A 14,364-nucleotide genomic window follows, 5' to 3' on the forward strand; every position below is an offset into this window, starting at 1 on the left:
TTCACCTAGTAACCTGCTAATCTATTTAACCTACTATTCATCTTTTACTTTTTACTATTTTTGTCATTGAAATAGTAAAAAATGAAAGCACCCACCCGCTTCTTGTCTCTCCATTTTTTACTCCATTTGATTTTTTTTTCCTTCAATTTTTCTATTTAATTAATTTTTTATTCAACATTTCATCCTCAACGTTCTTCTTCGAACAGATCATGGTTCTAAGTATTGGTATCGTATCACCCGTATCAGGCATTACGTACCGATTTTGCAAGTCACCGATACCGTGTCGATACTGTATCGATAGCGTGGTATGAAAAGAAGTAAAATGGTAAAAAAAAAAACAAACAAACTCATTTTAAAGGAGATTCAGGGGTATTTTTACTTGATACAGTTGATCCAGGCCGATACTGTATCGATTTTACAGGTTACCGATAACCATGGAACAGATGGACTCTCTTCAAAACACCCCATTTCTTCTCTCTCTTCCTCTTTTTATTCAATTTACTTTTTACTATTTTTTATGAGAGTCGATCTGTTCCATGGTTTTAGTGCACGATATCGGAACGGGTATCGATAACCTACAAAATCGATACAATATCGATACGGTACCATCTTGGATCGGCTATATCGGGCAAAATTACCCTTGAATTTTCTTAAAAAAGAGTTCTCTAACCATTTTACCCCTTGTTAGTACCGTGCTACCGATACAGTATCAGCAGGATATCGGTATTGATGACTAACAAAACCGATACATCGCCTGTATCGGGGGACACGATATCGATACTTAGAACCATGATCTGTTTGAAGAACGAAGAGGATGAAATGTTGAATAAAAAATTAATTAAATAGAAAAATTGAAGAAAAAACAACAAAAAAAAAAAAAAAAAACAAAACTGAATGCAGTGAAAAATGGGAGAGAAGAAGTGGGTGGGTGCGTCATCTTTTACTATTTTAAGGATAAAAATAGTAAAAAGTAGAAGATGAATGGTAAATTAAATAGATTAGCAAGTTACTAGGTGAAAAGGAAAGGTAATCTGGATATTTAAAAACATGAGGGTAGAAGGAGATGTAAAAGTTTAAAAGCAGGGTAGTTTCAGAAAATAAGTTTAAGGTAGGATAATTTTAGTAAATATAAGCTATGTGTAGGATTGCGATAGTAATTACCCCAAGTTTTTATCTTACCTTATGGATGATTTCTCAATTAATTTGTGGGAATATTGAACTGGGCAGCATAGGCAGGCGATTGGACGGGAAAGGACTAGAGAGAGAGATGAGAAGGAGCACCAAAGAAGGATATTAATTGTTGTTGATACCTTTCTTGGATTTAAAAGTTATTCTCATCTTCCTTTCTTGGATGATTCACTCGGAAAGCTGTTTTTTTTTTTTTTTTTGGTTGTTGAAACCACTCAGAAAGCTTTATGTACAAGGATCAGTGACTGACTTGAGTCTGAGTCTAAAGAATCACAACTGGCACATATATAATAAAGCTGTTTCTATAAGCCTCTTAGCCTCTGTAAACCAATGGATTGAGTTTCTAATCATTGATTAAGGTATTGGGTTCGTATCGACCAATCCATATTAAACCAAGGAGGACAAAAAAGTACCAAAAAAATGGTATCAAAATTTAAGGGGCAAAATCATTCAATCCACATCAATATCAGAATATGTCTCATTGTATTGATATCAGCGGTACAGATACCAATCCGATACTATGAACTAAAACCATGTTCTCAAGTGTTTGGTATTCAATGGTTTTACTTATTTTCAATGTGCTTTTTAGGATTGGGATTATAATTAAAGAAAAAATGTTCTTTGCATCGGGGGGGCTTTTTAGGATTGGGATTATAATTAAAGAAAAAATGTTCTTTGCATCGGGGGGGGGGGTGCAGACTGCCCCAGACACATGGGGGTGAACGAAATGACCGCCTTGCCACACCCCATATGCCTGGTGCATTCTGCACCCCCGTTCTCTATGATGCACTACGATGCAGAGAACATTGCCCCATAATTAAATCTCCCGCCTAAAGGTGCACATGTTTAAGCCCGCAAGGCTAGCCCCACGGCCCCAACGTTCAAACTTTTGGGCTTGAACGGCCGTTGGGCCTTGGGTCGATCCATTAAGTTTCTGATTACAAAAGTAATTACCAATTAATCGATGCTTCTTAACAGATTCATGGTCTACCTAAGCAAAATTTGGCCTACCGTTTGGCCACAGTAGTATCGTAGTATCCTATATTTGGGTTAGTGGCAGAACATATTTTATTAAGATAAGAAAGATTATGGCGTATTGACTTTTCAATGTGAACTCAACAACAACTACTTGATCCATATTGAAAGCTTGTGTTTAATGGCGTAAATCTATAGATGGTAATTTTGTGGAATTGTGATTTTCAATTATTAAAGAGAATCATCTGATTCCACTTTTTGTATTAAAATTGTTTATTTTTTACTCAAATATGGATCACCTGATTCCATATTATATTTAAATATCATGATTCAAGCTGGAAGCAACATTTTTAATAAAATATAATGAATAATTTATTGAAAAATAACAGTAATTTTTAATTAAAATAAAACACTAATATTTAATTAAATAAAACACTAATAGTAAACAAAATAAAATCTTAAATTTTATTAAATAAAATACCACTTTTAGTTAAATATTATGTTTATATTTTTTAAATAAAACACAAATAATCAATTAAAAAAACTAATATTTGATTAAATAAAAATAATGTTTAATATAAAAAACTATATTTAATTAAAAAACTAATATTTATTAACTAACAGAACTTAGGGTACTCAAACAGTTTTTAGATAGATTTAGGATGAATCCAACTGACAGACTCAGGGTAACCAAATAGTATTTTAGGAAGTTCAAGTCACAGAATCATGATAACTAAACAGTTTAGTTTCCAGAATAACAAATCCATAGACGATGGTAACTCTGTGGATAACCATCCAGAATCAATGCAGGCTCCAATAGATTTACGCAACCAAAAACACCCTAATAAATCAGCTTGCTGACACAATTTAGATAATGATTTCCATTTTATAGATAAGCCTCTTTGTTTTCCACCAAAGTCATCATTTAGGACAGTCTATCTGGGGCCAAGCCACGCCAAACAGTGGGAGGCGAAATGACTGCCCCAGCCCCATGAATGATAGAAATCCCACCCCTTAAATGCCAATACACTCATTGGCTGCTGTGCTCACGTGGATCTCTTGCCCATATATATATATACACATACCATGGGACTACCAAAAAAAAAAAAAAAACACAATGGCACTAGGGGAACCCAATTAATGTAACCTTTTATTGGAAAATGATGTGTATACAACGTGACATAAACATACATAGTGTGAGATAAAGGAAGGAGCAAAGTAAAGGGCGCGAGTGGGGGAGAGAATAGAACTGATTCCTGTGTACATCCTCGTAGAATGAATGAAAGCCTTACTGTTCTCACTTCACACTATCTCTCACAGATTCACTTATTATTTGAACAATTAGACTTTTCAGAAGTTCTCCCTCTGCAGTGCTGTTGTTGTCCATAGAGGCCATCAAAGCTGACAGTCTCTCGCTGAGGTCTTCCACCTCTCTGTGAAGCTTCTTTATGTAGTTGCATGTCTCCTTCAGAACCTTCGATGCTGATGCCTGAATCCAATCACCAAAAAATTAAGTGTTAATTAATTAAGTACATAAACCATATCTCATTTACCATTTGTTTCAAACTCATCTATCAACTTTAGCCATGCACAGTTACATTGCACCATTAACCTCTACCCTGTGGTTTGTGTTTTACTTACTGGCATTACATGCTCCAGTCCGGGTCTGGAAGGGTGGTCATAATGTACGCAATCTTACCTTTGCTTTGTAGATCGGATGTTTTCAAACTTGAACCCTCGATCTCTTGGTTGCAATGGATCGACCAACCTCACCATTGCGCCGAGGTCTGCCCTTTCAGAGGCACAAACATGCAACAAGAAAGAAAAAAGATACTTAGCATACCTTGGTTGTGACCTTCCGGCCGGTACTCTTTGGTATCACAGCTTGTAGTTTGAGGATTAGCTCATTGATCTCATCTTCTGTGATTCTTGAAGTTGTTGATGATCCTCTGGAAGACATCACTGGAGGTATGTGAGAAAGCTTCTTCTTTCTTTCGTTCTGCTAAGGTTCTTATATATACAAACTCTTGTAGGGGAGGGAAGGGCCAGGGTGTAGGGAGATAAATATTTATATTTTGGGCCCATCCGTCACGAATTTGGCAACTCAAAGATGGGCCCCATCACCCATCATATTATGTGGGCCCTTTACTCATTAGGAATATCAAATGGACGGACCAAAATTAGTAGTTCAAAGTTGAGCCGCCAGTTTCTGTTAGGACACGTGTTGTTCTTATCTTAACCAGGTCATAAAATATTCCTAACCAGAAAGGAAAGGAATATATATATCCAATCAACTACAAGCCCTCTGTGAAGCCCTCTGTGGCTGGCTGCTTGTGTTGCCTTGTCTCCTGAAATCATGTCCGGTGTTTGTTCTACATGTATACGACTGTTTAAGCCTCATGCCATATTCCTGTTGGATTAAAGTAACCCGACACGGATATTTTAGTAAATTGATAGGGTCCAAATGGACTTTTTGGACTTATTTACCAACCCATCAATTTGGTTACCAATATTCCCGCATCCAATCAAGGTTCTTAAACTTTTACCCCAAAAAAAAATAAATAAAAAAAATCAAGGTTCTTAAACTGGCAGTGTCATAGCTGCACCACGTGGCATTCAATCAAATCAATCAACCAATGAGAATGCCACATGTCATTTCTATGCTTTCGTCATACAGTCCTACGTACTGATGCCGCTCTGACGCCAAAACGAGTTTCCTTGAGGGAGTAAAGCCCAAGCCCAACCCCATTCGAGTGTCTGTGAGGGCAAGTCCAAACTGAGCCCAACTATTTTAAACTTTACAGCAATTTTTTTTTGAGTTCTGTAGGATTGGGCCGAGGATTGATTTGGTGGGCTATCCAATGGATGGATTTGGTAGAACCCTTCCTAGGCTGACTAGTCCACCAAATTTGAGGAACTTCCAAAAGGAGTTATTAAGGGAGTGATGAAATAGTTTCCACCACTCTTCCAGATATGGAAGTGCTACAACCCAGCTCCCCTCATGAAATGTTATTATAGAAAGGAAAAAGGTGATCGTTATAATTCCATTTCCCCATTAAATTTTGAGTGTGAAATTCAAGATGGTTGGACGACCTTAACATAGACTAGGCCCAGCCCAATATACAGTCCAAACAGGAATTTAGCTCCTAGTATCAGGTCGGAGGTATCGGCTGATTCCAAAAATCGATACCAATACTTATACCTATACATATCGATCGTATCAGGCCGGATTGGATTATTTTTGTGCCAAGGTTTACGATACTTCTAAAAAAAAAATTTGTAACACTGATTTGGTATCGATTGCCTTATGGATATCCAACGGATTTGACCATTTAAAATAAAAGGGAGACTGTGTAATACAAAATGGACCATACAATTTTCGCAAACCTGGGGATAAAAACCAATGACGATCAGTTCAGCCCATTAAATCTATTAACTTCAGGGTTTTGAGTTCATGGGCTTGATTGGGCTGGAGTTTTATCCCGGGCCAAATGTGCAACCCAACTACATATAAGGAATGGAACAAAGGTGGGCCGAGTTTGGCCCACTATTGCCATCATCTATTGGCAGAGTTAGTAAAGGAACCATGAAATCCAGTGGATGAAGAAACAAAATGCCGCATGTCTTCTTCAATTAATTATATTGATTCGGAGTAATAACTTGGAAATTAAAGAAATCTATTCTTAAAGATATTACTAATCGTGACAGATATCAAATTTCATATTAAAATGTTGACTTTACTTATATAAGAGTTCAATAAACTGATATTTATTTGTTGACAAAACTGGAATTAGTCTGAAGTTATTTGCTGTTAAACATCATCAATTAATTTATTAATGTGATATTTGGGTCAAGAAAATTCAAAATAGAAATGTCAATGGTTGAGCAGCGGCGGTGACCGGTCGGCCGGCCATATTTGATCGTGATGCATAGCACAGTACTGATACTTAGAATTATCTAGCAAGCTGTCTGCCTGCTAGCCATGAAAATTTTCCCTTAATTTGGAGTTTGGAGACCGTTGACGTTGCAGGTAGGCAAGAACGTCTATTTTCTTTTTTTGGTAAGAAAATATTATTAAGGATAACGTGAGAAACTCATAGTTGAACATTACAAATCACGCAACCATGGATCAGAAATAGGCAAAAACGTCTATGGAGTATTAAGTCCCTCGAAATTTATTTACTTGGTTGACTAATACAAATTGTTGACTTGTAATAAGTTAATGGGTTTTCCTTCTCCATTTAATTATTTTCATTTTCATTTCACCCAAAAAAATTTATTTTCATTTTGATACAGAAAGGAGTTTTTCTCTAATCATATTTTTTTAGAAGAAATTTCAGGATATTCCATTCCACTTCCAGTCTTCCACCAAAATTATATTGGATATGTGAAGTGAGTCTCCTTTGATGAAATTTGAATGGATCATCATATGATATCTTCTAGGTTTCATGAGTTTGGTAGAGAATTGGTCGTTTAGGGGCAACAGCTAAAAAGCTTACAAAGTTAAAAGGTCCAAACGAATTCGAACCATCATCTACCGATTGGGTTTCTATAAGGGTGTAAATTGTTCCGGAACCAGGCATTCTGTTTGGCTTCAAGGAGTGTTGGTGTTGAAAGTCAGTACTCAAACCGCACCTAACCTGTTTGGTTAGATTCGGTTTCGACTCGTATTCGGTTCTAAAATTGGGTTCTAGTTCCTTTACTCGATTTATATTGTATATATATGGGGAAAAAGAACTCTGTCTGGGAGTGTGGCCTATGCCAACACTCTCATGAGTCTATCTCTCTCCTCCCCACATGAAAAGACACCTCTGCCCCCTTGTTTTGAGGAGGAGATAGATAGACACATGGGGGTGCTGGCGTAGGCCACACTCCTGGACAGAAAACTACCTCCTTATAAATATATGGGGAAGATATTCGTGCACGGGAGATTCTCCCATCAACTCCATCAAACAAGGGGTGCAAGGGTTTTTATGTCATTTTAGATTGGCATAATGCCTATTTGACTGCATTTAATGTAGGTTGTGCACATGCACGGCTGTGGATGAAAATTTTTGCTTAAATATATTATACTATAATATTGTAGTATTATAAAATCCAATACTAATACTAGTAATATTTTTTATGTTATATTAGTATTATAATATATTGGTACCAAATTCGGTTCAAACCATCGGTTTCTATGCTAGACCCGAACCCTAAGGATTGTAACCAATCTATTCGGTTTTCCGTTCCAGTTCCAATTTGACACTCTTAATTTCTCAACATTTCAACAACTAATTGATTTTACCAACAAAAAAAAAAAACAACTAATTGATTCGGAGAGCTCTGATTCTTCGTGCCCCGACCACCCTAAGGCATAATGCTAATTGACGTATGTACAAGTTAGATGATATGTCCATTCTTATCATTAAATGGAGAAGAGATAATCTAGATTAACCATGTGTCAAATTTTAGAGTATCGGTACTCTAAACAATACTATGCACTCTCCCAATTTTGAGTGAAAACAAATAGTTTAGATAAAAAATGGTAAAAATAGATGTTTCAGATCATCTTGTGAGTTTCGAAAACATCAATTAAATTCCATTCTTTTGCATGCCCTTTGCATCCCACACTCTCCTTGATTAAGCACCACTGCTAGACGATTTGATCACCCACTCCCCTCATAGGTGGGAAATTATGCTATGGCATCACACTGATCTCTCTCCCTTATATTATTTGGGATATGGGCAAGGGATCGTTGTCTGATTGTGTAGCACTTGCATCAGGTTGATGGTTAATGAGAACACACACATGTGGATCTATTGGAATGAGATTTTTAATTCCATTGAGGGCTGAACGGTAAATTCCCACGATCTTATGTTTAGGTGCAAGAACCATGCTACCGGTTAACATTGTTTTTCCCTAGTTAAGACTTTTAGCTGGAAAATAATATTCATTGAATTGAAGTTTGTACTCAACGAGTTTTTAAACTTGCACAATGCAAAGACCTTTAAACATGAAGTGTTGAATAATGGCCCCAAGATCGACCCAAGATTAGGGTTTCCCTTCTCAAAAAAACACCTAAAAATTGGGATAATGTGTCCTATTTGGGAGCAAAGGTGCGCTATTACCTCCCTCTCTCTCCTTAAGCCAAAGAGGTCATTTTTTTTTATGAAGAGCAGAGAGATAGAGCAAGAAGTGCTAGCGCATCCTCCACTCTTAGGTAAGAAACTGTATCTCAAAAAAATAATAGCTAGGTCATTTAAGGGGTAGGCTGTGCCTAGATACATGGGGTGGGCGAAATAACCACCCTACCAGATCCGACTTCTTTCCTAGGAGCTCAGCGCTCAGGACACTCCTAGGGGGCATCCAAGAGTGGGGTTGTGTTGCACACATCTCGATGCATGCCTAGGGATGTGTGCAGCACAACCCAACAACTGGATGCTCCCAGAGCATGTTGGGCTCCATGGAGACGAATTCAATTCCACCTTGCACCCTTAAATGATAAATCCATGTGTCTGGGCGCAGGCTACGCTGCGGTAGAAATAACATTAGCCCATTAAAAGAGGGGGAGAGAGAGAGAGAGAGGTACGAGTGTGTCCTCTTCGCTGTAGAGTCTTTTTCTTACAAACAAACCCAAGCCTATCGGCGTCAGTTTCAAGGGAAAAAGACGAAAAGAATACACTCAATGCTCGAGGCTGCATTGGGATTCTTGCACCCACACACAAGGGCAATGACCAGAAGTGCGGTACTTATTTCGTGACGCCCGTGTCTGGATGCGGCGGCGGGCGCTGCGGGCACCGGGTGGTGTCATTAGAAATATGTGACTCCGGAAAAAATATAAAGATGGAAGATTTGAGACTTAAAAGAGGAAATTTCATTTCGAAATGGTGCTCCCCAAGGGTTTTTCAACTTTTGACATTGTTTGCCACTGAATTAAAAGAGAAAAAAAAAAAAAAAAAACAGGAAGATGGGGAAGTATACTGAAATCCCCTTTTCCCATTTCTGTATCTGCTTTCGGGTCTTTACTTTGTCCCTGCTACCTACTATCTTGATCTCTTCTTCTTCTTCTTCTAAAACAAACTGTGTTTCTTTTGTTCTCTGATTTTTCTTTCTTCCATTCTGATCAATAAGTTTCTTCACCGTGGTCATTGAAATACCACTACTACATGAAGAACTCAGATTGCAAAAGCGTATAGTAGTTAGCAGTGAAATCTTCGAAATCCCACAAGCCATCATCATGAAATCCAAACAAAGAGAACCCAGTTACTCCTTTACCATCATTACTACCATCACCAAAGTGTAGTTCTTCTGATCTGATCTGGGTCTGTGGAATCCCAAGCTCGTCGTCCGATGCTTCAAGAAGATGTCTCATAATATTACTACAACTCGTCGTCGTCCCCTTCTCTTCTTCTTCCTCCTCCTCGGAATAGTCTTTGAAGAGCAGGGGAGACGAAGATGTAGACGAGGACAAGGAGCTGGGCTCACTACTGCAACTGGATGGGGGATCGATGGAGCCAGCCTCTGAGGGAATGGTAGAGCTGTTGGAGTTGGAGGAGGTGGAGGAGAGTTCCTGCTGGAGGGTTGTGATAAGAGAAGAGAGATCATCTAGGTGAGGCTCTTCTTCCTCTGCTTCCAGAATAGAGAGTATGTGATGGTAGGGTTTTTGACGTTTCGTTTCCTCCATAATAATCTCCTCTTCTTCTTCTACTACTTGTGTTTCTTCTCTTGGGCGTTTCAGTGATGTTACTGTGTCTGCCATTATTGGAAATAGTAGCAGTGGTAGACGGGGTAGGGAAGGGAAGGCAACAGGGAAGGAAGGACTGAGAGATTGTTTTTGTGTGTTTGATTGGATGGATGGAATGGACAAAGAACTCGAGAGAGAAGAGTTGTGGGATAAGGAAACTGGTGAGAAAGGGGTTATATATAGAGAGAGAGACCTAGACTTAGAGTGGGGAAAAGAGAGATACCGGTCAAGGAAACAGGTGATAGAATAAAATAATAGGGGAAGAATTAAATAAGAAAGAGAGAGAAGAAGAAGAAGAAAAGGATTCTTAATTGAAAAAGTGAAGAAGTTATTTTATAGAGATTTGATGCGATTGGGGGAGTCTCATTATTATTACCGTTTTACAGGAAAGGAGAAAAGCCAAGGGAGGTGGAATGTACAAGTGGCGTATCTTTTGAAACTCCATTATTTTATTTATTTGTGGAAGACATGAGATATTGAGATGAGATGAGATGATGGGTAGTGGTTTTCGGGTTTGCCGTTTTGGTTGGTTTGCTACTTTGCTTGATTGAGGATTTGTTTGTGCCGTGCGTCAAAGACTCCCTTCTGCCTTTTCCATTTGAGAATTTGAGTAATAAGTCTATATAACTTGTAATATTTTCACCAAATGGTCCAATATCTCGTGTCGTATTGTATCATATCATATCATATCGTGTCACGTGTGTGATGTGGATTGTGGTTAGGGTTAGGTCCTTGTCTTAAATGTAGTCTCAAAAATCAGCTCCGATGGTCTTCTTCCCATTTCTTAAAAAAGAAAAGAAAGAATGAATCAAAGTCTGGAAGTAGAACGTCTGGAATGTGATTTGTTTTTTTTTTCGTGCCGTGCCTGGCGTATCTTTTTTACTTTTTTGGCCTTTTAATGGACGTCTTGATTTGATTTGACTTGTTTTTATCTAAGTAGTAGTGGTCTGCAAATTACGGAGTCAGAGGCAAATTCTTTGAATAAAAACGGTTTCACATCATCATCATTGTCATCCAACTTTCACACTTTCCTTCTTTTCCGATGGTTACTGTTATGCGCCTAACGAGGGACACCAGATTGAGCCAGCCTAGAATACTAGATTGGGTCCATTTATAATGAAATAGTTTAAAGAGCTTGATTTAATAGTTTCAGAGTTTTTAATGTATCGATCAAATATTTAACAATTACGACTTGTACTTAATAATATCAAATTATTTACATTCAATTTTTTGTGTGGGTTAAAATTGCAAACAGCAATAGCAATCAGCGACACAACCAAATAGTGATATGACAAAATACCCAAATGGTGATAGGGCAAAAGCCAGTCAAGTACAGTTGTGGCTTTATAACTTACAAATTACAAGGTTGATCTTTGCAACATAACATGTAATGCATTTGATTTTGAGGGCCCTTTTTTTTCTTCCTTTTTTTATACGGGAAAAAGAATTCTGTCATGTAGTTTGGTCTATGCTAGCATTCCTATGTGTCTATCTTTCTTTTTCTCAAAATAAAGGATAGATATGTCTTTTCATAAAAAAAAAAGAGAGAGTGGGTGAGCATGCCGATGGTTTTTCTAGAGTTGACAGTTATACTCAATGGAAAGGGTGTAAAGATGTCAATCCGTACAGTTTTGGCATTTTACATTACTCTCATATTAAACCACACCAAATATTGATTCGGTATAGATATCTCATATCTCATATCGATAGTGTATCAAATCGATTTGATATTATTCGATACGGTATCTGTATGGTATTATGTATTTTTAGTATTACGTCCATATCGATACCGATACTATAGGATTATATTAAATATCGACTCGATACATATATCTCATACATATACCATCATACCATACCAAATTTATTCGATATAGAAACAATACAGGGATACGGTGCTCGATACACATTGAAAACCTTAAAAGGGTGATATGAAGAGGGGATGGGAAAATGAGGTTGGATCACATTCTTGTACGAGAACCATTCTGATATAAGAATGTGATCTTGGATTCCATTTGTGTGCCTAAAGGTGTACAAGAATATGATCTGAACTCATCATTTCCATAGGGGGTGGGAGAGAGTGCTAACTAGTCACATGGCCTCTGTGCCTAGACACAAGTGGGCACGAAATGATCACCCTGTCCTCATAGAAAGATAGAATTCCTAGTCCTTTGATGCTTATGTGTATGCTCCCATTGGTCTTTGCGTTGGCATAGGGGCCATGCGACCAAGTAGCATTTTCTTACCCTTTTATTATATTACTTAACGGTGTACGTCATGTAATTTAGAATTTCACGAAGGTTCCATTAATTGTCATATAAAATTATATTATTTATTAATTTTAATGTAAAATTTAAAAATATATTAAAAATAATTTTATATAAAAAATTTGGAAAGGAGTTCGCTGGTTGGCAAATAAGGGTGTCAACATGAAAAACCCTATCTAATCACGTGCGGTATGCGTCCTTGCGCCTAGACACAGGGTCATGTGGAAAGAACGAAAGATTATCACGCCCTCAAGAATTTTCACCTTTCATGAGGATGCAATAGTCATTTTATAAGACCTGTCTTAGGCGTAGAGGTTACATATCGCACATGACCAAGCAGCATTGTTTCTCACCTTCAAACTCCTCAGAGGCTTTAGAGTTGATAAAAGACATAAAGATGCCACGTAAAGAAAAGAAAGTAGTGAAAGGACCGTATTTCTTTTACTTTCACCCAAAAAAGTAACCAGCCATTGTAGGCAGAGAAAGGGGTAGGGCAGGCCCAGTGATAGCAGTACTGTTCTGCCCGATGCCCAAAGCTATGGCTGCCATGCCATGCGGATTGCGGGATACCTCACAGGATTGAGCTTCTCTCTAAGGAAGCGCAGAACGCCCAGGGGGCATCCAGTGATAGGGTGTGCCACACATATTTCTAGGCATACGCCAAAATATGTATGGTACAATCCAATCCTTAGATGTCTCCTGGGCACGCCCTGGGCGTTGAGCTCCTGAAGAGAAGCCGGATCTTGCATCACACCGATGACATCTAACCAAACTTTCTCTTTCTTCTGTTTTTTTCTTTTTGGGGAAATTAAAAATACTATGTTGTGTGATCAATGCCATGAGTGAGTATCAAACAAGGGGAAATCTTTTTTCAGGTAAAAAAATAAGGGGTAATCAGTATTCTGTTTCTGTACTCTCTTATCCTATTCAGTGGGGTCCAAGAAGACCCACGACACAGTAAAGGCGTAGTGCTGGGATTGGGAATTGCTAGGAACTCCACTGGTAGAGATTTAATACATAGTTTAATTAATCTAAATTATATATTATTTTGATTACTTGATTCACTTTTAATCACTTTTGTTCTGCTACGATCAGTACCCTGTAGCTGGAATTTAGCTCATCTCCAGGGAGGCGTGCGCCCAAGGTGCTAGAAGGGGGCATCTAGTGGTTGAGTGTGTCGCACACATCTCGATTGGTGCAAGTCTAGGGATGTGTGTGGTACAGCACAGTGGTTGGCAGCGCCCTGGGCATTCCCTGCTCCCTGGAAACGATCCTGATCCTGTAGCTGTGGTAAGTGATGACCGTTTAAGGAGTGGGGCACACGATTCACTGTTTCACCCATTCCACTGATCGATGCTGTTGCTGAATTTTTCGTACAACTATAGGATTCTTTGGTGGGTACCGGTAACATGGTTTGAAGTATCGATCTTAGATCTGTGAATTCGCTAGATTGGATCGGTACCGGCCGAGATCAATGTGATCCGATATCAATTTATTGGTACAACCAAAGGTAAAAAGGTAATGAAAACTGAATTTTTATTAAAATGTAGGAGCTAATGCATTCAATTCAGCCGATTTCGGGCGATATTGAGATCGATCTAATGCATCAATCCAAGACCAATCCTGAGAATACGAACCATGATCGGTAATTATGTTACTTAGTTGGTGGTTTCACCGTTTTCATTCTCTGTCCGATTTCCATTCCATTTGGGAATGATCCATGATATGGATCACATCTAAATTTACCCCTAACAATCCCTAATAATCCAATTCTATTATTGTCATAGACAAAAGGGTTTATGCACGATTGTGTATGAAGCACTGCCATACACACAACTGTTGAATGGGAAATGAGAGTCTATGGTGCACCCACTCATCCTCATTCATGGCTGTGTGCATCGTCATGCACCATGCATGATCATACATAAAATTTGACATGTGAACAAGTGATCCAATATGAATTCAATCCATTAATAGTTTAAAATATTATTATTTAGTTAGATTGGGTTAAGTATTTGTTCTAACCTCGAGCGAAGATGATTTAGTAGTGGGTGCATCTCGTTGTAACCAAAATGGTGAACTTGGAAGGTATAACCTTCCTTTGGTTGCTTTTATCTAATTCCCACAAGTTTCTTTCAAGTGGGAGAAGTATGGTTTTTTAAAATAATTTGAAAGTGAATTATTATTATATTATTGTGAGAAAT

At 38.1% G+C, this 14,364-nt stretch overlaps 2 protein-coding genes across 2 annotated transcripts; both read right to left on the reverse strand.

The window, feature by feature from the left end:
* Positions 1-3,460: 3,460 nt before the first annotated feature.
* Positions 3,461-4,123, reverse strand: LOC122671228 (transcription factor ILI3-like). Its single transcript, XM_043868340.1, has 2 exons — positions 4,007-4,123; positions 3,461-3,652 (listed from the first exon to the last, which is right to left on the reverse strand). The coding sequence occupies exons 1-2, from the start codon at positions 4,121-4,123 to the stop codon at positions 3,461-3,463; spliced, it is 309 nt and encodes a 102-aa protein (XP_043724275.1).
* A 5,172-nt stretch (positions 4,124-9,295) lies between these two features.
* On the reverse strand, positions 9,296-9,958 carry LOC122671916. The gene has a single exon (XM_043869402.1). The coding sequence runs from the start codon at positions 9,906-9,908 to the stop codon at positions 9,312-9,314; it is 597 nt and encodes a 198-aa protein (XP_043725337.1). The 5' UTR covers positions 9,909-9,958; the 3' UTR covers positions 9,296-9,311.
* Positions 9,959-14,364: the final 4,406 nt, after the last annotated feature.

Source organism: Telopea speciosissima, chromosome 8 (genome assembly GCF_018873765.1).
Source record: "Telopea speciosissima isolate NSW1024214 ecotype Mountain lineage chromosome 8, Tspe_v1, whole genome shotgun sequence".
NCBI classification, from domain to species: domain Eukaryota; kingdom Viridiplantae; phylum Streptophyta; class Magnoliopsida; order Proteales; family Proteaceae; genus Telopea; species Telopea speciosissima.